Genomic DNA, 25,477 nt, shown 5'->3' on the forward strand with positions numbered 1-25,477 from the left:
CTGGCTGACAGGAAGAGAGGCAGGTATAAAGGACAGAGAGGAGGAAGGTCACGTGTGCTCTACCTGGCTAACAGGAAGAGAGGCAGGTATAAAGGACAGAGAGGAGGAAGGTCACGTGTGCTCTACCTGACTGACACGTCACCACCTGCTCTTCTATTTATTTAACTAGGCAAGTTAGATAACAACACATTCTTACAATGACAGCCTACTGGGGAACAGTGGCTTAACTGCCTTGTTCAGAAGAACAGATTTTTACCTTGTCAGATCAGGGATTTGATCCAGCAACCTTCTGATCACTAGCCCAACACGCTAACCAGTAGGCAACCAGCTCTTCTCACCTCAGCTGGCTGTCTGTTTCAGGTAAGTGGATACATAACAGGGTTGGGCTCAATTACATTTTCATTCCAGTCAATTCAGGATGAACACTGAAATTCCAATTGTCTTCCATGCAAAAATTCTAATTTGGAAATTCATTTTGGTTTACTTTCTGAATTGATGAATTGACCCCAACCCTGGTTCATAACCTACCTTCACCTACGGTGCCTGCCTGCCTGCCAGCCAGCCAGCCACAGAGTATTTATACAGTGTATCCTGATCCTAATCCTGGATTAATCCAGAAAACAAGGAAGGGCTAGATGATGAGCTGATTAGTTGAATCAGGTGTGTTTGGTGCTTGAGCTGGAACTAAACCATGCACATCCTTCCTGTCACTGTGATATGGGCATGGACTCCCTCTCTTTCTCCATGTACTCTCACCCAGCTCTCTTTCTGTTTAATGGCTGTGATACTGTGGTCTCTCTCCCTCCAATCTCATATGGCTGTGGTACTATGGTCTCTGTCTCCCTCCAATCTCATATGGCTGTGGTACTTTGGTCTCTCTCTCCCTCCAGATCTCAGATGGCTGTGATACTGTGGTCTCTCTCTCCCTCCAGATCTCATATGGCTGTGGTACTATGGTCTCTCTCTCCCTCCAGATCTCATATGGCTGTGGTACTGTGGTCTCTCTCTCCCTCCAATCTCATATGGCTGTGGTAATATGGTCTCTTTCTCCCTCCAATCTCATATGGCTGTGGTACTTTGGTCTCTCTCTCCCTCCAGATCTCAGATGGCTGTGATACTGTGGTCTCTATCTCCCTCCAGATCGTCTATGGCTGTGATACTGTGGTCTCTCTCTCCCCCCAATCTCATATGGCTGTGGTAATATGGTCTCTCTCTCCCTCCAATCTCATATGGCTGTGGTAATATGGTCTCTCTCTCCCTCCAATCTCATATGGCTGTGATACTGTGGTCTCTCTCTCCCTCCTGATCTCATATGGCTGTGGTACTGTGGTCTCTCTCTCCCTCCAGATCTCATATGGCTGTGGTACTATGGTCTCTCTCTCCCTCCAGATCTCATATGGCTGTAGTACCATGGTCTCTCTCTCCCTCCAGATCTCATATGGCTGTGATACTGTGGTCTCTCTCTCCCTCCAGATCTCATATGGCTGTAGTACCATGGTCTCTCTCTCACTCCAGATCGTCTATTGCGGTGGTAGTATGGTTTCTCTCTCCCTACAGATCGTCTATGGCTGTAGTACCATGGTCTCTCTCTCACTCCAGATCGTCTATGGCTGTGGTAGTATGGTTTCTCTCTCCCTACAGATCGTCTATGGCTGTAGTACCATGGTCTCTCTCTCACTCCAGATCATCTATGGCTGTGGTAGTATGGGCCCTGTCTGTTCTGTTACTGCTGGTCCTGTCTTCCCCGGGGGTCTGCTCAGCTCCCAGCGCCCAGCACCTGTGTGGCTCTCACCTGGTGGATGCCCTCTACCTGGTCTGTGGGGAACAAGGGTTCTTCTATAACCCCCACAGAATCCCCAGAGACCTACTCCTGCAACACCTTATAGGTGAGACTGAGAACAGGGGGTGGTTTGAAGGCTGGCACTATATTCAATATATGTTAAATATGTGATGCTCTTTTATTACAAGCCGACACATTTTGAAAGAGGGTATGTTGTTAAAGGTATATATCTGGATTTTGGCAATGAGAACCTTTATCTACATCCTCAGAGTGGATACCATTTATGTCTGTGTCCAGTATGAAGGAAGTTAGTTAGTTTCTCGAGACAATGCTAAATAGTGTTAGCAAAACAACTGGAAGCCTATGGGTATCTGCTAGCATAATTACCTGTAACGTTGAGGTCTGCAGTCCTCCTCCCCCAACCCTCTCTATATTTAATTAAATTCAAATTGGCTTTATTGGCATGGGGAACATATGTTTACATTGTCAAAGCAAGTGAAATAGATAATAAACTAAACTGAAATAAACAATCAAAAATTAACAGTAAACAGGACACACAAGTTTCAAAGGAATAGACAGATTTCAAATGTCATATTATGGCTATGTAGTGTTATAATGATGTGGAAATAGTTTATGTACAAAACAAATATGGGTTGTATTTACAATGGTGTTTGTTCTTCACTGGTTGCCCTTTTCTTGAGGCAAAACACACTGTGGTATTCAACCAATAGATATGGGGGATTCTCAAAATTGGATGTTTTCAAATTCTTTGTGGATCTGTGTAATCTGAGGGAAATATGTGTCTCTAATATGGTCATACATTTGGCAGGAGGTTAGGAAGTGCAATTCAGTTTCCACCTCATTTTTAGGAAGTACAGCTGTTTCCACCTCATTTTGTGGGCAGTGTGCACATAGCCTGTCTTCTCTTGAGAGACAGTTCCATCTACCTCAACAGCAAGGCTATGCTCACTGAGTCTGGACATAGTCAAAGCTTTCCTTAAGTTTCTGCCACTGTGTTCTCTGTTAAGGACCAAATAGCATTCCAGTTTGCTTTTTTGGTAAATTCTTTCCAATGTGTCAAGTAATTTTCTTTTTTTTTTCTCATATTTAGGTTAGGTCTAATTGTGTTTGTGAACAGAGCCCTAGGACCAGCTTGCTTAGGGGACTCTTCTCCAGGTTCATCTCTGGTGACGGCTTTGTTATGGAAGGTTTTGGAATCGCTTATTTTCTGGATTTTGATAATTAGTGGGTATCGGCCTAATTCTGCTCTGCATGCATTATTTGGTGTTTTATGTTGTACATAGAGGATGTTTTTGCAGAATTCTGCATGTAGTCTCTCAATTTGGTGTTTGTCTCATTTTGTGAATTCTTGGTTGGTGAGCGGTTCCCAGACCACACAACCATAAAGACAATGGACTCTATAACTGATTCAAGTACTTTTCATGGCATAGAATGCCTTTCTTGCCTTGTCTCAGATCATTCACAGCTTTGGGGAAGTTACCTGTGGCGCTGATGTTTAGGCCGAGTTATGTCGTTTTTTGTGTGCTCTAGGGCAACGGTGTCTAGATGGAATTTGTGGTCCTAGCAACTGAACCTTTTTTGGAACACCATTATTTTTGTCTTACTGATATTTACTGTCAGGGCCCCAGGTCTGACAGAATATCTGGGTGCAGCTGTAGGTCCTCCTTGGTTGAAGGACAGAAGCACCAGGTCATCAGCAAACATTAAATATTTGACTTTAGTCAGTCTCTCTCTTCCATCTGTGACGAGGGTATACCTTCTCTTAAAGTTTGTCATATACTGTAGCTATCCCTACTGATCTTTTGCTGAGACCGTTCCTAACTACCGACTTTGTGAGATATCAAGATTTTAAGAATCTTGTGAATTCTCCAGATTCCTCATTATATTCTCTCCCAGAACATGATCCAAGTGAATCTATCACCTCAGTTAAACCCCGTGCTCAGACATCCCATTGAAATGTCTGAAGTTAACTTTACTTCAGAGGTAGGAAGCTGAGCTACACCTGTCAGATCTCTCCTCTGAAGGACGTGGAGAGCCTTAGACAAGACTAAACAGATTGTGAAGCTCTGATAACACGCTCATTCAGTCTCTGTTAAACAGCCAACATTCTAACTGGTATTTTGCGTGAGTGAAGGAGTTCGCTGATCTGCTTTACGTCACAGCTTTTGGGAACTCTCCCCCTCTATTAAAGGGTTCCTGTCTAGGAAGAGCAGACAGGGTTGGAGGGTGAAGCAGGAACGTCCATGGAAGGACCATGAAGACCAGAAGGTGAAAAGAGGCATTGTGGAACAGTGCTGTCATAAGCCATGTAGCTTCAGCCACCTGCACAGCTACTGCGACTGACTGGAGTCTACTCCTCATAGTCTACACTCGATTGATAAGAGCGCAGACTAGCCTCAAGAGCTACTGGTGGAAGGACATGTCAATCTTGTATAAAACTAAATGTCAAGGGGGGAGCTACAGAAAAAATAAAACATGTGTATGACCAGTAACAGACTGTTGGTATGTTGAAGACAGTGGGTCTTTGTTCCAGTTATGAAGGAAAAGGAAGGAGATACAAAGCATGCTCTCAACTGGCTACAGCAGAATGTGGCTGTTGGTGTCAGGAGACGAGCAGCAGAGACATGCATTTTGAGAACTGGGACATGAGGTTTCTGCCCATGTGAATTTACAAACACACCCTATTAAACATGGGGAATATAAATAATATCTAACAATGCCTAATATCAGAATATTCAAAAATGTAAGATGGCTCAGCTCTAAATATGTGGCTCTGACGAGCAGGTATGCTGGTTCACAGTAGTGTCTGATCAAACGAGTATAGGAGTTCATAGGTATGGGACGTTTAACACAAACACACCATTTTTTTGTGAATGAACAGGCCCATGTCAGGCAAGGTATAACAGTAATGTCAACAGGCCCATGTCAGGCAAGGTATAACAGTAATGTCAACAGGCCCATGTCAGGCAAGGTATAACAGTAATGTCAACAGGCAAGGTATAACAGTAATGTCAACAGGCCCATGTCAGGCAAGGTATAACAGTAATGTCAACAGGCCCATGTCAGGCAAGGTATAACAGTAATGTCAACAGGCCCATGTCAGGCAAGGTATAACAGTAATGTCAACAGGCGTGTATAGAATGATCCCACATCAAAAACACATTCCCTACATTTATTTAAAACAATCCTCCCACTTCTCTCAGTGTGAAGGAAGAGAGAACATTTATTTACAAGAGTCAGGCTGTTAGAAGAAAGTAAAAAGGTAAACCAGTGAAAAGAGAGAAGTCACATTCCCATCTTCTGGAAATAAGATGTATAATCAAACAAACAAAATGTAAATAAATAGAGCTAAACATGTACAGTGTATTTAGATTACACACAACTGTATATTATGTTGAATAACACAAAACATTTTGTGCTTAATATGAATGCTGTAGCCAAAGAATGACGGGCATGATTCATGCCGATACTGACATAATTGCTCTATAGGATGGAAAGATAAAGGCCTTTGTAATCCTGTATATGTTTTAGCAGAAACAAACACCCCCACCCCCCTTATAGATTCATCAAGTAGCTTTACAGAGCATTTGGTATCAAATGACAATTAAATATTATGCAAGACCATGACATCCTCTTGACTCAACAGGAGGCGTCCTGTTCACCCTGGACAGTTGGTGCTTTCTATGAGGGTCTGTCCATTGTTTACCTTTCAACAGCGGTTTCCTAAAAGAGACAGGATTAGAGTTACTTTTATTTAGTCCAGTTACATTTATTTAGTCCTCTGATGAGGGGTACATTTCAGGTTTTAAAAAAAGCTTCTGAAGTTTGCAATTTCAGACTTGATTTTCCCTAACAAAAAATGTATCAGCCCCAACAAAAATGTCCATTAATTATAATCCACATTTCCCATTGCTGCAGGATTATTTTCCCGCTATAGCAATCTAGCTCAAATTAAGACCCGACATCTGTAGCTAGCTATCTTGAAGCTAGATATACCCTACGCAAACAGGCATTAGTGGACATTTATCAGTTCTTGGGCAGATTCAGAAAAAGCATTCATAAAATACATGAACACTTCTCACATGAGCCAAAAACAGCTGTGTCTGTTACAGGTTGGGCCAAATTGGTTGTTGTAAGTTCACTATGTGAGCATAGATCAAGACAGGCAGAGTAAAGGTGATGCCATTGAAAGACAACCTGAACCAACTGCCATGGAGCCAATGTGATTCATGTGACGGTTTATATGTCTTTAAAAATCTGCCAAATGCTGTCAATTACTCACGAAAAGAAACGCTGGTGTGTACTCACCCGGTCTGAGAGGTGCGGCAGCAGGCTGCTCGTTCTCCTTGCTGTCCAGGTGGTTCAAGGCTTTGATGGGGTCAACCCTGCGTTGGGGCTGGCCTCCCTTCTGACGAGACACCTGGGCACGCAGCTTAGACAGCTCCTACACACACACACACACACTTTACAATCATGTCAGACTGTAGTACACCCAAAAAGCTTTTACCAACACCATTCCCTTCATGGATTTAAAAGAAGTGGATATATGAAAACAATGGTGAAACTTCTACTCCACAATTTAGTGGTAACTAAAGTTATAATCCTATTTAGTGGTAACTACAGTTATAATCCTATTTAGTGGTAACTAAAGTTATAATCATATTTAGTGGTAACTAAAGTTATAATCCTATTTAGTGGTAACTACAGTTATAATCCTATTTAGTGGTAACTAAAGTTATAATCCTATTTAGTGGTAACTAAAGTTATAATCCTATTTAGTGGTAACTAAAGTTATAATCCTATTTAGTGGTAACTAAAGTTATAATCCTATTTAGTGGTAACTACAGTTATAATCCTATTTAGTGGTAACTAAAGTTATAATCCTATTTAGTGGTAACTACAGTTATAATCCTATTTAGTGGTAACTACAGTTATAATCCTATTTAGTGGTAACTAAAGTTATAATCCTATTTAGTGGTAACTAAAGTTATAATCCTATTTAGTGGTAACTAAAGTTATAATCCTATTTAGTGGTAACTAAAGTTATAATCATATTTAGTGGTAACTACAGTTATAATCCTATTTAGTGGTAACTAAAGTTATAATCATATTTAGTGGTAACTAAAGTTATAATCCTATTTAGTGGTAACTACAGTTATAATCCTATTTAGTGGTAACTAAAGTTATAATCATATTTAGTGGTAACTAAAGTTATAATCCTATTTAGTGGTAACTACAGTTATAATCCTATTTAGTGGTAACTAAAGTTATAATCCTATTTAGTGGTAACTAAAGTTATAATCCTATTTAGTGGTAACTACAGTTATAATCCTATTTAGTGGTAACTAAAGTTATAATCATATTTAGTGGTAACTAAAGTTATAATCCTATTTAGTGGTAACTAAAGTTATAATCCTATTTAGTGGTAACTACAGTTATAATCCTATTTAGTGGTAACTAAAGTTATAATCCTATTTAGTGGTAACTAAAGTTATAATCCTATTTAGTGGTAACTACAGTTATAATCCTATTTAGTGGTAACTACAGTTATAATCCTATTTAGTGGTAACTAAAGTTATAATCCTATTTAGTGGTAACTAAAGTTATAATCCTATTTAGTGGTAACTAAAGTTATAATCCTATTTAGTGGTAACTAAAGTTATAATCCTATTTAGTGGTAACTAAAGTTATAATCCTATTTAGTGGTAACTAAAGTTATAATCCTATTTAGTGGTAACTAAAGTTATAATCCTATTTAGTGGTAACTAAAGTTATAATCCTATTTAGTGGTAACTACAGTTATAATCCTATTTAGTGGTAACTAAAGTTATAATCCTATTTAGTGGTAACTAAAGTTATAATCCTATTTAGTGGTAACTAAAGTTATAATCCTATTTAGTGGTAACTAAAGTTATAATCCTATTTAGTGGTAACTAAAGTTATAATCCTATTTAGTGGTAACTAAAGTTATAATCCTATTTAGTGGTAACTAAAGTTATAATCCTATTTAGTGGTAACTAAAGTTATAATCCTATTTAGTGGTAACTACAGTTATAATCCTATTTAGTGGTAACTACAGTTATAATCCTATTTAGTGGTAACTAAAGTTATAATCCTATTTAGTGGTAACTAAAGTGTGTGTGTTGCTATAATCATATTTTGTTAACTCCAATCAATATAGCCCATGCTTATACAGTATTTAAATCTGTACACCAGACGGAGGCATCTGACCTGTTTGAGGGAGACGTTCTCATCTTTGAGCTTCACCACGTGTCTGATCTTCTGTTTCTGGTTCTGGTGGCCCAGCAGACGAGCGTAGGCGTCCGCAAGCCGGGTCAGCTCCTCCTGGTTTGCCCCATTCTCATTCAGTAGCGCGTCCCGTTCTGCAGCAAACCCATTCAGCTGTTCCTGCAGGGCCAGACCAACCAGAGGAAGAGATGGGGGAACATAGAATTTGAAACAGTAACGAAGTCAATGACGGTGTACCCCTTCTATTCATATGGGGAAATATACATGACCATGGGCAGCAACACAGAAGAAAACATCTCAGAGGAACTACATTTCCCATAATGCGGCAGTGGTGACCCCTTGCCTCTGCTGTGACTGACCTGGAAGGGCTTGACCTTAGTGTAGAGCTCCTCGTACTGTCTCCTCCAGTGTTCTGTCTCTGCATCACTGAGAGAGGAAAGGACAGAGTTGGAACAGTGTATTGAGAGCCTATCCTTTGGTGATATAATACAATTGTCTTCTACTTGATGATCTGGGCACGTATTCATAAGGTCTCAGAGTAGGGTGCGGCTCCAGGCTCAGTTCCCCTGTCCATGCAATTGCATTTATTCATTCATCTGAAAGGGGAAACTGATCCAAGAACAGCACTCAGACAGTTCATGAATACAGGCCCTAATCTTCACAGCCCAGTAAGTGATTCCTGGTCCTCCTCACCTCTTGTCCCGAGTTGCCACCAGCTGTCTCTGGAAGTCTCTTCTTTGTTCCTCCATCTCCCACTGGAGAGTCACCTTCTCCTGGACAACTGGGTCCACCTGGCTCTGGAGAGTCACCTTCTCCTGGACAACCGGGTCCACCTGGCTCTGGAAAGACACCACCTCCTTGACCACCACGTCCACCTGGCTCTGGAGAGTCACCTCCTGGACAACCGGGTCCACCTGGCTCTGGAGAGAAACCACCTCCTTGACCACCACGTCCACCTGGCTCTGGAGAGTCACCTTCTCCTGGACAACTGGGTCCACCTGGCTCTGGAGAGTCACCTTCTCCTGGACAACTGGGTCCACCTGGCTCTGGAGAGAAACCTTCTCTTCCATCAGTTCTAACTGGCTCTGGAGACTCGCTCTCTGTTCTTCTGCCTTCATCAGTCGGTTGTGTATTAGTTCTACCTGGTCCTGAAGGTCCCGTTTGTCTATTTCAAACATCTCCACTACCGTTTTCAGTTCATCCCTCTCTTTCTCTACCTCCATGTGGTTCTCTAGACAGGGCAGATCTTTCTTTACCTGATCCTCCATCTTCTCCAACTGGTTGTGAAGGCTCAGTTTCTCCTTTTCCACCTCTCCTACCAAGCACTGAAGAGCTAGCTTCTCCTCCTCTAACACCTCCACCTGTCTCTCTAGCCTCCCCACCTCCTCTGACATACATTGCTTCAAGTCTCTCCTTTGCACCTCCCTCTCTCCTTTCTCCTGCTCCAGTAGCCTTTGAACCTCCTCTTTCTCCATCCTCTCCTCCTGCAGCTGTCTCTGCACCTCCTCCTCAGCCCTCTTCATCTCCTCATCTCTCTGAGCTAGACGAGTCTGTGCCGCTAACAGCATTCTAGAGGAGAGGTGGGGGACCGAGAGAAGGGAGAGCGTCAGAGGTTGCACATTAAATCACCAAATATTGAGAAGCCTTATGAGCTCACCTTGCATACTCCGCTCTTGCTTTCTCCTGAGCCTGCTGGTCAGCTAGATGTTTCTCCTGCTCCCCCTCCATCTCCTCCCTCACTTTCTTCACCTCCACCTCTTTACGCTGATTCACTCTCTCCATCTCTTCTTTCATCTGCTTCGTCACCCTCTCCACCTCTTCCTCCAGTGCTCTACCCCTCTCCTCTGCTCCCTTCAGGGCCTGCCTGGAGCTGGTGGAACAAAATACACATTTTGAAGTCTTAAAGCCGATTTACGCTTGATCCGGGGATGTGGTGTGGAGGCTCCGTACGGAGGGTGTGACAATTGCAGAGCCTCCGGAGGCCAAATCAAGGTCCGTACTGTGATGCCATGCCATGCATCTCCCGCCAAACAAATTGCAATGCAGAGAGCTCCATATATCTCCGCATTGGCGGTAGGTGGGGGCAGTACGTCCTGTATAAACACAAACTCACTTACTCCAAGACAACAGCTCTTCTCCGCTCTACGAAGCGCAAGAAGTTAAGACTGCCCTGAACTGTCATTAACGCTGTACTGACACTGCAGAACCCAATTGACCATAAATCAGCTTTTACAGAGCCATGACTGCTAATACTTTAACCCAAAGTTAAAGTGACAGTTCACTTAAAATGAAGTTTCAGATGTTTTCATCCATCAAAAGTTAACTTTAGTGAAACAAGAATGAAAGTGGTTTGTTTTCTTTGTGAAAGGGTCCCTTTAAACACATTAGTATTGGACAACAGGTCAACTCCGTACCTCTCCAGTTCAGTGGCCAGGTCTCCTATCTTGCTGAGGGAGGTGGTGTGTTCCTCATGCAGGCTCCTCATGGTAGAGTGTACCACCTGCACGTCACTGCTCCTCCTGGATGGAGATACAACACACAACGCTGAAAGGAACAGTTTGAGCAAAGGAGAGGTGCAGAATTCCTAATCTTAGTCACATAACAGGGCCCGACATTAACACTTGTCCGCTTTCCCAGGACAAGAAAAATAATAATTGTCAGGGAAGCAGAATATAGATTTAAGTTGCCCAAATGGACAAGTAAAACAATTAAATCGCAATATAAAAAATATACTCTGATTATTGGATCAGATTGTCTCCCAATTTCTGTAGACCGCGTCAGAGTAGAATTGTATTGCATTGACAGGCACAAGCTGTCTTCATCAATCCCCAGGGGGCGCCGGTCGTCTTCATCAATCCCCAGGGGCGCCGGTCGTGCGGCTGGTTTCCAGGTTTAGCAAGCTGTGTTTCAAGAAGCAGTGCAGTGCTTTTTTTGGGGGGGGGGGGGGGGGCGACAAGTGACTCGAGCTTTCAGTAAAGCCCTGCATAATGAGTAACTATTTGGGATGCAGTCGTCGATTGAGCTAAACCTGTAGCTAAACTCCACGGCAATTCCAGCCAACCAACTTCTCTTATTTGAAACACTATTTCAAAGGATATTAAAAGCAAAGCCGACAAAGCGCATTTCATTCATGTTTTTAGTTCCGCGTTAAACCTCCAGACTCACCTGACTAGCAGTGCTCTGGTCTCAGTCAGCTCTCTCTCCAACTCGGTCTTCTCCTGTTGGAGACCCTGTAGGGCCTCCCCTCTCCGCTCATCCTGCAACTCCAGAACCGACAGCACTCCTAGAGCCTCCTCCAACTCATCCTCCAACTGTTTCCTTTCCTCCTCTGTCTCCTCCCTCACCCTCTCCAGCACTGAGGCCAGGGAGGCTGCATGCTCCTGGGGAGAACGAGAGGAGAGTCAGATGTAGAATTTTAATGGGTGCCATATTGGATTCAAGTCATCCCCAACACCACTAACCTTTTCCTGCTTCAGCTCCTCAGCCAGGGAGGTGTATGTCTGCTCCAGCTGCTCCTGCACCCCCTCCTCACTCCTCCTGTTCTCCCGCAGGAGGCTCAGCTCTGCCTTCAGCTCCTCCACTCTCCCCTGGCTACTAACTAAAGACAGATACACAGACACTTGAATTAGAGCCCACACTGATAACAGCAACCTAGACACTTGATATAGAGCCCACACAGATAAGAGCAACCTAGAAACAATACCCCAAAACCTGACCCTTCAGGAAAACTGGAAAAGGGTAAGATCCGAAATTCCTGATAAATCTGCTTAAGATAAGTTCCCATTTTAGCCATTCTTTCAGATCTACAAGGAACCATCAAGAGTCTAGTACTTTAGGGTATGTCAGTAATATAAATTAGGGACTAGGATTGTTTGTGTACCGCTCTCCTCCTCCAGGACCTTGCACTTCTCTTCCAGGTGAGCTACTTTCTCATCCAGCTCCTCCCCTGTCCTCCTCAGCACCTCTCGCAGCCGCACTAGCTCCGCCTCTTGCTGCCGCACTGCAATCTGGGAGTCAGCCACTTCCTGGTTGGCCCGTTGCATCTGTACCTCCATCTCTCCCAATGCCTTCTGGGAGGACATCAGCTCCGCCTCTCGCCGCTCCAGAAGTTTCTCCGTCTCCTGCAAAGCATCACGGGAAGCCTGCAGGTCCTGCTGACCTTTCTCTGACTCCTCCTCCTTCTGACGGAGAGTGTTCTGAGAGTTTTTGAGCTCCGCGGTGCACTGCTCAAGTTTCTGCTCAAGATGGCTGAGAGAAAAGGACATGGTGTGAGATCAGCTGTTGTTTTGCATGTCAACCAAGACAACTTGGAAACTGATGTCATCAATTTCAACGTGGACAGAAAAATAAACCCTGAATTTCAATGATTCTGAATGAAGTTGTTCAGGGAGGACATGTGCATTTGCTCACCCCAGTTTCTCCTGCTGAGATTCAGAGATGCTGTTCACCATCTCGGTCTTCCCATGAAGCTTCATACGCAGATCCTAAGGAGACACAATAGCATGTTATAACAGCCTCAATTATAACTATTTTCTGTCTACGTTGAAAACCCGATGTAAGCATGATCATGGACCAGTCAAGTAGTTTCTCCATACACATTTCTTCCCTCAGTAAACAGTATGTTTAACAGGCTCCCGAGTGGCGCAGCATCTGTGTTATAGGCGTCACTACAGACCCTTGTTCGATCCCGGGTTCACAACCGGGATCAGAAGTCCCATAGGGCAGTGCACAATTGGCCCAGCGTCATCCGGGTTAGGGGAGGGTTTGGCCATCATTGTAAAATAAGAATATGTTCTTCACTGACTTGCATAGTTAAATAAAGGTTAAAGAAATGTTTTCAAATGTTAGTATTTCATCTCTTGTTCCCTCCCTCCACACAGCTTTAAGCATCAACCTCTCCTTCCTTCTATCCCTCCCTTAAGCTCTCCCCTCCCCAAAAAATGAGAAACATTCCCTTTGAGATTTTTTTTTACCATTCCTCTCCCTTATCGAATGGTTTGTCCTGTCTGAACTAGTTTCATTTGACTTGCTTTGTGTGTGTCTCTCCTTACATGTTTCTTCCCTCAGTGACCAGTATATTATTTCCTGGATGTGTCTCTCCTTACATGTTTCTTCCCTCAGTGACCAGTATATTAGATCCTGGATGTGTGTGTCTCCTTACATGTTTCTTCCCTCAGTGACCAGTACATTAGCACCTGGATGTGTGTTTCTCCTTACATGTTTCTTCCCTCAGTGACCAGTATATTAGTACCTGGATGTGTGTGTTTCTCCTTACATGTTTCTTCCCTCAGTGACCAGTATATTAGTACCTGGATGTGTGTGTTTCTCCTTACATGTTTCTTCCCTCAGTGACCAGTATATTAGGACCTGGATGTGTGTGTATCCTTACATGTTTCTTCCCTCAGTGACCAGTATATTAGATCCTGGATGTGTGTGTCTCCTTACACGTTTCTTCCCTCAGTGACCAGTATATTAGTACCTGGATGTGTGTGTTTCTCCTTACATGTTTCTTCCCTCAGTGACCAGTATATTAGATCCTGGATGTGTGTGTATCCTTACATGTTTCTTCCCTCAGTGACCAGTATATTAGATCCTGGATGTGTGTGTGTCTCCTTACATGTTTCTTCCCTCAGTGACCAGTATATTAGATCCTGGATGTGTGTGTCTCCTTACATGTTTCTTCCCTCAGTGACCAGTACATTAGATCCTGGATGTGTGTGTCTCCTTACATGTTTCTTCCCTCAGTGACCAGTATATTAGATCCTGGATGTGTGTGTCTCCTTACATGTTTCTTCCCTCAGTGACCAGTATATTAGATCCTGGATGTGTGTGTGTCTCCTTACATGTTTCTTCCCTCAGTGACCAGTATATTAGATCCTGGATGTGTGTGTGTCTCCTTACATGTTTCTTCCCTCAGTGACCAGTATATTATTTCATGAATGTGTCTCTCCTTATATGTTTCTTCCCTCAGTGACCAGTACATTAGATCCTGGATGTGTGTGTCTCCTTACATGTTTCTTCCCTCAGTGACCAGTATATTAGATCCTGGATGTGTGTGTCTCCTTACATGTTTCTTCCCTCAGTGACCAGTATATTAGATCCTGGATGTGTGTGTGTCTCCTTACATGTTTCTTCCCTCAGTGACCAGTATATTAGATCCTGGATGTGTGTGTGTCTCCTTACATGTTTCTTCCCTCAGTGACCAGTATATTATTTCATGGATGTGTCTCTCCTTATATGTTTCTTCCCTCAGTGACCAGTATATTAGTACCTGGATGTGGTCGTTGGCTGTGTCCAGGTAACCCTGAAGAACATTGACCTCCTCTCTCAGCTCCTGGATCACAGCTGAGAAACAGGGATACAGCACATGGTTAGAATCATGCCATCTAAAGGAGGAATTATACAGAGGATGGGAGAATGGACATAAACACACAACTTACCTTGCAGCGTATCCATATCATTCTCCAGCTCCTCGTTCTGGACTTTGGTGTCATGGTGGAGGTCCTCTGAAAACCAAACATAACATTTAAAAAACGTTTTTTTTGTCCAACTAAGCCAGGTACTATATTAGGGGTAAGGTGTCAACCCAGGCTTGTTTGACTATTTCAATGCATCTCTTAATTTTAAATTGTGTTAATCTTTCTCACCTTTATTAGTTTAGGACTTTGAACTAGATTTTGTTGGTAAGAAATGTCCTGTATAAAAAAACATTTCATTGATTGATAAGCACTAGGCAGGTTAACGATGAGGTGTCAGTGAGGTCAGGTGGTCTCACCCAGGTCCTTGTTCCTCTCCCTCAGGGCGGTGAGTGTAGCTCTGGCTGCCTCCAGGTCTGTCTCCAGCAACTTCACCTGGCCCTCTGTACTGATCTGGAGGAAACTCAGCTCCTGATAGGACAACAACTGTCAGTCACTCAACCATCCATACTACACCTGCAGGAAACTCAGCTCCTGAACAAAAAACACTATATCAGCACACACATTAATAATTTAGAGAGAAAGAGGTGTGTAAGGCAAACACCACTAGATAGACAGGATAGTAAATGGTGTGTGAACAGGGCCACATTCAGTCACTAAACCTTGCAGATAGAAATGTGATGAATAGAGCTGTCATGACGACCTGGGGGTAGGTTTATGACAGTCATAAATACATCTTCCCCCCCTTTTCCTCTCTCTACCCTACTGATGTTACATTTGTAAAACCCTTGGTTAACATAGAGATTCTGGGAACATCAGAAGGTGGGGGGAAATGAACTATATTCTGGTAATCCGACCAATGGAACATATGCGGTGGTACTTAATGAATATGATGTCAGTTTGGTTGTCATCTGAGACATTCTCATCAATGATAAGATGACAAACTCTACAGTGGAAAGTCTACACATCAGTTATCGGATTCACATGGAATTGTTGTTCAATTTAAATGTTTGAATATTAAATTATTTGTGATGGGCTGAAATGTGATTTAGCTTCTAAATGTGAGATTTGGGTTTTCATAAGGGCTCTGCTCAATCAGTGGCCCACCCCTGTGAAGGGACATGGGCTATAAAACTTTTCAAACACGCCCTCCTCTCCCTTCCTATATAAGCCATTGACGACAATGTAACCTCCTGTTCCGAGGATGTAGGCCAACGGTCCAATGTCAGAATGGTTCAGATAATAACTACAGAACGAAGCCAACATCAGCGTGAGCTTTGGTGGTGAATGGTATGAACTTTGAACTCTTATTCACTACAGAAGTGATACCTCCTAGCCATTGAGTTAGCAACAGCAGCTGCAAACGAGGGTTAGGAAGGAACAGACAATAGTATCCCGTCTATCACACAACGACGTTACTACAACTTATCCAATTGACCACCAGAGACATTCTTCAAAGGACAGAGGACTCGGTTTGGCAACACGGTCTTCCATCTACCACCAACCTACTGAAGCGCAGCTCAGAGTAAATATTTATTGCATTTTCCTTTTCCAAATGGGCGGTAATTTAGAATGCATCAGATACTGTACTTAAGATAGCACAGCGTCTCCCTGTGTCCCTCAGTCTTCCCGCTCTTTCACTCAAACCCAGCTCTTTTCCTTTGTGTAACAAGCTGTCATATCTGTTCCGCCGGCTAGGGACGTTTCCCTTTATGAAGTCATTTGTAATCAAGTTTTGATTTAATTATGTTTGTGTAATTTTGTGTGATTATTTAGTAAATAAATAATTAAACCCAATTTTGTATTGCTGATTGTTAGCCAGGGTTCGTGCAGATAACCAAGAATTTACAACTTTCAGATGAGACTGAATTAAGATGACGATTAATATTGACTGCTATTGATGTAAAATATTACTAGGTCTAAGAGTTTATTCGGAAGATAACAGCTCTATAAATAGCATTTTGTGTTACCCGACTCTCTAGTTAATTACCTTGACATGATTAGCTCAATCAGGTAATAGTAATTACGGATAAATTATTTTATAGAATAGCATGTCATATTACTTAATCCGGCATAGCCAAAGTCATGACAGAGCCAAACCTGGCAGATAGAAATGCCATGAATAGAGCCAACGTAGTAATTTATTTGACATATTAGTATGTTCTATACAGCACATTTCAATCTGAAAATTTGAACACTTTGGGTAGTGCTGAACGCGTCATACCTTGTCATTGACGTCCAATTTGTTTCTGGCCTCCATCAGCTCCATAGACAGAGATTGGATCCTCTTCTTAGTGGTGTCTGCAGAAACCTGGTGGAACACAACACAATCAGACATTTACAAAACAAGGTACAAACAGAAAATGTGAACATTTCTAATTGAACAAGTTGGGCGTAGTACCCGATAACAGTATTGTTTTGTCAACTAGACCCAGATAACCCATAACCAGCTTATACCTTTCTAACCCTGCAGTTAAAGACTTTTGCTTTAAGACCATTGGGCTGGTTTCCCAAGCACAGATTAAGCCTAGTCCAAGACTAAAAAGCATTCTTAAAAATGGAGATTCTCCATTGAAATAGCTTTTAATTTCAGCACTTGGCCAAATCTGTTAGGAAAGCAACCCATTGAGTTGAGCATACCAACGTTTGACTACCATCAAACACCACATTACCTTGTTCTTGAGGAACTCGTTAGTCTTCTTAAGCTCAGCCAGCTGTCTCTCCAGGGTGGTGACGTTAGCTGCCAGACCAGTCTTCTCCCTGACCGCAGACAACAGCTTGGCCTCCACCTTCCTCAGCTCCTCCTCCAGGGTTACCAGGCGCCTGTCCTGCTCCCCGCGCTGCTGCACCAGGGACCGGATCTACAGGAGGGAGGGAGGAGACAGGGTGGATTAGTGCATTAGATTGAAGGAAGAAAATAAGGTGTGCAGTAAGGTAGGTCACAGCAGCTGTAATAACTGGAAAACCTTGTGTCCACATTAGAGGTCGACTGATTAATCAGAATGCCCGATTTCAAGTTCATAACAATCGGAAATCGGTATTTTTGGACGCCGATTTTGCCGTTTTATTAAAAAAAATATTTTACAACTTTATTTTACGAGCGAAGTCAGTTAAGAACACATTCTTATTTTCAATGACGGTCTAGGAACGGTGGGTTAACTGCCTTGTTCAGGGGCAGAACGACAGATTTTTACCTTGTCAGCTCGGGGATTCATTCTTACAACCTTACGGTTAACTAGTCCAACGCTCTAACCACCTGCCTCACGAGGAGCCTGCCTGTTACACGAATGCAGTAAGAAGCCAAGGTAAGTTTCTAGCTAGCATTAAACTTATCATATAAAAAACAATCAATCAATCATAATCACTAATTATAACTACACATGGTTGATGATATTCCTAGTTTATCTAGCGTGTCCTGCATTGCATCTAATCGATGCACATTCGCAAAAAAGGATTGTTGTTGCTCCAACGTGTACCTAACCATACACATCAATGCCTTTCTTAAAATCAATACAAAGTAGTATATATTTTTTAAACCTGCATATTTAGCTAAAAGAAATCCAGGTTAGCAGGCAATATTAACCAGGTGAAACTGTCACTTCACTTGCGTTCATTGCACGCAGAGTCAGGGAATATGCAACAGTTTGGGCAGCCTGGCTCATTGCGAAGTAATTTCCCAGAATTTTACGTAATTGTGACATAACATTGAAGGTTGTGCCATGTAACAGCAATATTTAGACTTAGGGATGCCATCCATTAGATAAAATACTGAACGGTTCCGTATTTCACTGAAATAAACGTTTTGTTTTCGAAATGATAGTTTCCGGATTTGACCATATTAATAACCTAAGGCTCGTATTTCTATGTTATAATTAAGTCTATGATTTGACAGAAAAGTCTGACTGAGCGATGGTAGGCAGCAGCAGGCTCGTAAGCATTCATTCAAACCGCACTTTCGTGCATTTTGCCAGCAGCTCTTCGCAATGCTTCAAGCATTGCACTCTTTATGACTTCAAGGCTATCAACTCCCGAGATTAGGCTGGAGTAACCGATGTGAAATGACTAGCTAGTTAGCGGAGTGCGTGCTAATAGCGTTTCAAACGTCACTCGCTCTGAGACTTGGAGTGGTTGTTCCCCTTGCTCTGCATGGCTGCATGGCTGTTGTCGTTGTGTTCCTGGTTCGAGCGAAGAGAGGGACTTTTACTTTCTTCTCCAACACTTTTCTGTTGTTGCATTATTTAAACCAAATTGAACATGTTTCATTATTTGAGGCTAAAATGATTTTATTGATGTATTATATTAAGTTAAAATAAGTGTTCATTCAGTATTGTTGTAATTGTCATTATTACAAATAAATGTAAAAAAAAAAGATAAATATAAAATATTAAAAATAAAAAAATATTTTTTTTTATAAATTTTAAATAAATTTTAAAAATAAATTACAAATAAAGTAAAAATAAACAAAAATCGGCCAATTAATCGGTATCGGCTTTTTTTGTTGGGCCTTCCAATAATCGGTATCGGCGTTGAAAATTCATAATCGGTCGACCTCTAGTCCACATCCATGATAAGTCTCTTGTCACTAATTTTCATTTAACTGGTAACACTGACAATGTATGTATGCATGCTATTGGGACAGACAAGACAATATACAATGCTCAAAAAAATAAAGGGAACACTAAAATAACATCCTAGATCTGAATGAATGAAATATTCTTATTAAATACTTTTTTCTTTACATAGTTGAATGTGCTGACAACAAAATCACACAAAAATGATCAATGGAAATCAAATTTATCAACCCATGTAGGTCTGGATTTGGAGTCACACTCAAAAATAAAGTGGAAAACCACACTACAGGCTGATCCAACTTTGATGTAATGTCCTTAAAACAAGGACAAATGAGGCTCAGTAGTGTGTGTGGCCTCCACGTACGTGCCTGTATGACCTCCCTACAACGCCTGGGCATGCTCCTGATGAGGTGGCGGATGGTCTCCTGAGGGATCTCCTCCCAGACCTGGACTAAAGCATCCGCCAACTCCTGGACAGTCTGTGGTGCAGCGTGGCGTTGGTGGATGGAGCGAGACATGATGTCCCAGATGTGCCCAATTGGATTCAGGTCTGAGGAACGGGCAGGCCAGTCCATAGCATCAATGCCTTCCTCTTGCAGGAACTGCTGACACACTCCAGCCACATGAGGTCTAGCATTGTCTTGCATTAGGAGGAACCCAGGGCCAACCGCACCAGCATATGGTCTCACAAGGGGTCTGAGGATCTCATCTCGGTACCTAATGGCAGTCAGGCTACCTCTGGCGAGCACATGGAGGGATGCCACCCCACACCATGACTGACCCACCGCCAAACCGGTCATGCTGGAGGATGTTGCAGGCAGCAGAACGTTCTCTACGGTGTCTCCAGACTGTCACATATGCTCAGTGTGAACCTGCTTTCATATGTGAAGAGCACAGGGCGCCAGTGGCGAATTTGCCAATCTTGGTGTTCTCTGGCAAATGCCAAACATCCTGCACGGTGTTGGGCTGTAAGCCCAACAACCACCTGTGGACGTCGGGCCCTCATACCACCCTCACGGAGCCTGTTTCTGACCGTTTGAGCAGACACATGCACATTTGTGGCCTGCTGGAGGTTATTTTGCAGGGCTCTGGCAGTGCTCCTCCTTGCACAAAGGCGGAGGTAGCGGTCCTGCTGCTGGGTTGTTGCCCTCCTACGGCCTCCTCCATGTCTCCTGATGTACTAGCCTGTCTCCTGGTAGCGCCTCCATGCTCTGGACACTACGCTGACAGACACAGCAAACCTTCTTGCCACAGCTCGCATTGATGTGCCATCCTGGATGAGCTGCACTACCTGAGCCACTTGTGTGGGTCGTAAACTCCGTCTCATGCTACCACTAGAGTGAAAGCACCGCCAGCATTCAAAAGTGACCAAAACATCATCCAGGAAGCATAGGAACTGAGAAGTGGTCTGTGGTTGTCACCTGCAGAACCACTCCTTTATTGGGGGTGTCTTGCCAATTGCCTATAATTTCCACCTGTTGTCTATGCCATTTGCACAACAGCATGTGACATTTACTGTCAATCAGTGTTGCTTCCTAAGTGGACAGTTTGATTTCACAGAAGTGTGATTCCCTTGGAGTTACATTGTGTTGTTTAAGTGTTCCCTTAATTTTTTTGAGCAGTATATATATATATATATATATATATATATATATATATATATATATATATATATATATATATATATATATATATATATATATATATATATATATATTTTTATTTTTTTTTTCTCTCCTCAAACCAGTCTGTATAACTAGGCTACCTCTTTCTCCAGGAGTTTCTGCTGTTTCATCTGCATCGATTGGCCGCTCTTGTCTTTCTTTGACATGGACCCATCAACCTGGGTGAAGGAGGAATGGAAGAATGAATTGCAGAGGGCCATTAAATTAAGGTTCAAGGGACAGTTCAGGATTTTGGCAATGAAACCCTTAATTTACTTTCCCCAGAGTCAGATGAACTCATGGATACTATTTTACACCAATGCATTCAGTTTGAAGGAACCTGCCAACTAGAATTAGTGCTATTGCTAACTAGTGTTAGCGCAATGACTAAGTCTATGGGATCAGCTAGTATGGGAAAAACTATCAGGCTAGGTGTTCCTGTAGAATTTCAGTCATTGCGCTAACACTAGTTAGCATTTGCTTCCTTCATTTATATTTATTTTACCTTTATTTAACCAGGTAGGCTAGTTGAGAACATACTGGACAGACAAAAATGGTTTACATTGTGTTATCTGACTCTGGAGAAGTAGATAAAGGTCTCAATTGACAAAATCCTGAACTATCCCTTTAAAGCACCAGGGGTGTATCCATTAGTCAGATTCAGTTGCAAAACATTACGCAACAGAAACGGTTTTCCCAAACAGAAACAGCCTCCAAGGAAAACAAGAGTTTATATTCGACAAATTCAAGTAGAACCCTCCCAGTTTCATTATGTTTGCTTCCATTTAGTTCCTAGAGTAAACTGTCAAATCTGACAAGGTTATCTTGATGATGTGGCTGTGCCAACCAGGGAGGATGTGTTTATTATGTGAACACCAACTTACTAAAATATACGTTTGAATGACACTGAGGGGCAGAGTTTTTACAGCTAATCTCGGTTTGCCTGAGGCTGATGCCGTGCAGGTGTACACATGCATATACAAACACTCACTCAAATAAGCGCATACAAGAACACACAGACAGTCGTGGCCAAAAGTTGAGAATGACACAAATACTAATTTTCACAAAGTCTGCTGCCTCAGTTTGTATGATGACAATTTGTATATACTCCAGAATGTTATGAAGAGTGATCAGATGAATTGCAATTAATTGTAAAGTCCCCCAATGCCATGCAAATGAACTGAATCCCCCCCCCCAAAAAACATGTCAGCCCTGCCACAAAAGGACCAGCTGACATCACGTCAGCGATTCTCTCGTTAACACAGGTGTGAGTGTTGACAAGGACAAGGCTGGAGATCGCTCTGTCATGCTGGTTGAGTTTGAAAAACAGACTGGAAGCTTCAAAAGGAGGGTGGTGCTTGGAATCATTGTTCTACCTCTGTCAATCATGGTTACCTGCAAGGAAACACGTGCCGTCATCATTGCTTTGCAAAAAAAGGGCTTCACAGGCAAGGATATTGCTGCCAGTAAGATTGCACCTAAATCAACCATTTATCGGATCATCAAGAACTTCAAGGAGTGCAGTTCAATTGTTGTGAAGAAGGCTTCAGGGCGCCCAAGAAAAGTCCAGCAAGCGCCAGGAACGTCTCCTAAAGTTGATTCAGCTGCGGGATCGAGGCACCACCAGTACAGAGCTTGCTCAGGAATGGCAGCAGGCAGGTGTGAGTGCATCTGCAAGCACAGTGAGGCGAAGACTTTTGGAGGATGGCCTGGTGTCAAGAAGGGCAGCAAAGAAGCCACTTCTCTCCAGGAAAAACATCAGGAACAGACTGATATTCTGCAAAAGGTACAGGGATTGGACTGCTGAGAACTAGGGCAAAGTCATTTTCTCTGATGAATCCCCTTTGATTGTTTGGGGCATCCGGAAAAAAGCTTGTCCGGAGAAGACAAGGTGAGCGCGACCATCAGTCCTGTGCCATGCCAACAGTAAAGCATCCTGAGACCATTCATGTGTGGGGTTGCGTCTCAGCCAAGGGAGAGGTCTTGAAAAAGAAGGGTCAACACCGCAAATATTGACTCTTTGCATCAACTTAATGTAATTGTCAATAAAAGCCTTTGACACTTATGAAATGCTTGTAATTATACTTCAGTATTCCATAGTAACATCTGACAAAAATATCTAAAGACACTGAAGCAGCACTTCGTGATAATTCATATTTGTGTCATTCTCATAACTGTTGGCCACGGGTTCTTGGGGGTGGGGAATGGTATGAAATGTATATTTTCTTCTGGGGGGGGGGGGGGGGGGGTCTCAAATGGTTGAGGGGCAGTTATTGGGGAACTGTGGGGGGGTTCGGGTTCACGCTTTTCAGCCTGGTGGGAGATCTGTCAACATGCCCTTCAGCATGGCATTGACCCTGGATGCTTCTGTGTGTCGCTCTGAATGGGAGTCTGTTGGGTGACTGGTGTGGTGTAGTTGTTGAGCGGCTTCACTGCATGTATATTGTATTTTTTGGATAATCAATAAAATAAAAAAGAAACACCAACTTACCAGGCCATCCACAGACATGGTCCTACGCACAGCCACAGGTGACATGGGAACATCTTTAGAAGGAGATGGTGGTGGGATGAAAGGAGCTGAATGGAGAGAAAATTGTGAAATTACAATGGTGTAGAAAGTAAAAACATCTAGGCTGTACACTACCGGCCAAAAGTTTTGGAACGCCTACTCATCCAATGGTTTTTCTTTATTTGTACTATTTTCTACATTGCAGCACAACAGTAAAGACATCAAAACAATGAAATAACACAGAATCATGTAGTAACCAAACATATTTTATATTTGAGATTCTTCAAATAGCCACCCTTTGCCTTGATGACAGCTTTGCACACTTGGCATTCTCTCAACCAGCTTCACCTGGAATGCTTTTCCCACCGTCTTGAAGGAGTTCCCACATATACTTAACACTTGTTGGCTGCTTTTCTTTCACTCTGAGGTCCGACTCATCCCAAACCATCTCAATTAGGTTGAGGTCGGGCAATTGTGGAGGCCAGGTCATCTGATGCAGCACTCCATCACTCTCATTTTTGGTCAAATAGCCCTTACACAGCCTGGAGGTGTGTTGGGTCATTGTCCTGCTGAAAAACAAATGACAGTCCCACTAAGCGCAAACCAGATGATCATCCGGTCACCCACACCGCATCTCACAAAGACACGGCGGTTGGAGCCAAAAATCGCAAAATTTGGACTCTAGACCAGAGGACAAATTTCCACTGGTCTAATGTCCATTGCTCGTGTTTCTTGGCACAAGAAGGTCTCTTCTTCTAATTGCTGTCATTTAGTAGTGTTTCTTTGCAGCAATTCGACCATTAAGGCCTGATTCACAGTCTCCTCTGAACAGTTGATGTTGAGATGTGTCTGTTACTTGAACTCTGTGAAGCATTCATTTGGGCTGCAATTTCTGAGGCTGGTAACTAATGAACTTATCCTCTACAGCAGGTGTAACTCTGGGTCTTCCTTTCCAGTGGCGGTCCTCATGAGAGCCAGTTTCATCATAGCGCTTGATGGTTTTTGCGACCGCACTTGAAGAAACTTTCAAAGTTCTTGAAATGTAAGTATTGACTGACCTTCATGTCTTAAAGTAATGATGAACTGTCATTCTCTTTGCTTATTTGAGCTGCTATTGCCATAATATGGACTTGGTCTTTTACCAAATAGGGCTTTCTTCTGTATACCCCACTACATTGTCACAACACAACTGATTGGCTCAAACGCGTTAAGGAAAGAAATTACACAACATTTAACAAGGCACATCTGTTAATGTAAATGCATTCCAGGTGACAAACTCATGAAGCTGGTTGAGAGAATGCCAAGAGTGTACAAAGCTGTCAAGGCAAAAGGTGGCTATTTGAATTATCACAAATAGAAAATATATTTTGATTTATTTAACACTTTTTTGGTTAGTACATGATTCCATGTGTTATTTCATAGTTCTGATGTCTTCATTATTATTCTACAATGTAGAAAATAGTAGAAATAAAGAAAACCCCTTGAATGTCGTGTTCTAAAACTTGACAGGTAGTGTAGATCTACTGTCAAAAGTTTTAAAGTTATTTGGTATGACAATTATTTTGTTTAGAGTAGAGCTTCAGTTGTCTGACAGTTAAACTCACCACCACTGGCTTTGAGCAGTTTGAAGCGCTCTGACCGGTGGAAAGAGGCAGGTCCCTTCACCTCTCCTGGTTTCAGCTCGTATGTGCCCGGTGCTGGGGCGCAGCCTGAACAAAACATGATGAAAACACAGGCAGCCCAATTCTCATGTTTTGCTCAATTATTGTCAAAAGTGAGAGAAAAAAAATAGAATTGGTCTGCCTGTGTAAAAGCATTGGCATGACTATCAACATAGGTATCCAATTAACTACCGTAACCGACGTGGACGTTTTGCCCTTTGCTTGGTGGATTGGAGTAACGTTTACGTTAACTAGCTAGTTAGTAAACAATTGTATACAAAATATTGTTGATAGCTACGTTAGCGCTAATCTTGCTAACGTTTTAGCTAACTAACGTTAGATTAGCTGGCTAATTTACTTAAAGCAGCTAACGTTAGTCGGCTAGGTTTTCTCAGCTAAATCATTATTTAACTTACCGATATTTTCATTAAATCGTTTCACTGGAGCTCTTGAAAAAGACATGGCTTAAGTTTGGACGAAATAGTTCACTAGAAAAATAGTAGCTAGTTTAAAAGTTACAGCGACGGACGAAGAGTTCTAACGCACTGATTCAAATTCAAAACTCCAGTATCAACACGTGAGGTGTCCCGCTGACCTATCAAAACT

At 42.6% G+C, this 25,477-nt stretch overlaps 2 protein-coding genes across 4 annotated transcripts; one reads left to right on the plus strand and one right to left on the minus strand.

Annotated features, from left to right (window-relative positions):
- The first annotated feature begins 1,191 nt into the window (after positions 1-1,191).
- Positions 1,192-4,209, plus strand: LOC118946006 (uncharacterized). Its single transcript, XM_090221545.1, has 2 exons — positions 1,192-1,886; positions 3,948-4,209. The coding sequence occupies exons 1-2, from the start codon at positions 1,313-1,315 to the stop codon at positions 4,142-4,144; spliced, it is 771 nt and encodes a 256-aa protein (XP_090077671.1). The 5' UTR covers positions 1,192-1,312; the 3' UTR covers positions 4,145-4,209.
- Positions 4,210-4,959: 750 nt separating this feature from the next.
- Positions 4,960-25,477, minus strand: hmmr (hyaluronan mediated motility receptor). 3 transcript variants are annotated; one of them, XM_090220768.1, is made up of 21 exons: positions 25,288-25,477; positions 24,815-24,919; positions 23,193-23,278; positions 20,803-20,880; positions 17,139-17,327; positions 16,691-16,777; positions 14,826-14,937; positions 14,491-14,556; positions 14,322-14,395; positions 12,461-12,534; positions 11,931-12,298; positions 11,512-11,648; positions 11,216-11,430; positions 10,465-10,569; positions 9,708-9,920; positions 9,049-9,619; positions 8,744-8,964; positions 8,410-8,476; positions 8,033-8,209; positions 6,110-6,245; positions 4,960-5,524 (listed from the first exon to the last, which is right to left on the minus strand). In XM_090220768.1, exons 1-21 carry the CDS (start codon positions 25,331-25,333, stop codon positions 5,511-5,513), a joined length of 3,141 nt encoding a protein of 1,046 aa, XP_090076894.1. In that variant the 5' UTR covers positions 25,334-25,477; the 3' UTR covers positions 4,960-5,510. The 3 variants fall into 3 exon arrangements, with proteins under 3 accessions (XP_090076894.1, XP_090076893.1, XP_036825876.2); XM_090220767.1 differs by having other exon boundaries at positions 9,007-9,619; positions 25,288-25,455; XM_036969981.2 differs by having other exon boundaries at positions 8,744-9,619; positions 25,288-25,458.

The sequence above is a fragment of the Oncorhynchus mykiss genome, chromosome 25, assembly GCF_057628025.1.
Source record: "Oncorhynchus mykiss isolate SJ-2025 chromosome 25, ASM5762802v1, whole genome shotgun sequence".
Lineage (NCBI taxonomy): Eukaryota > Metazoa > Chordata > Actinopteri > Salmoniformes > Salmonidae > Oncorhynchus > Oncorhynchus mykiss.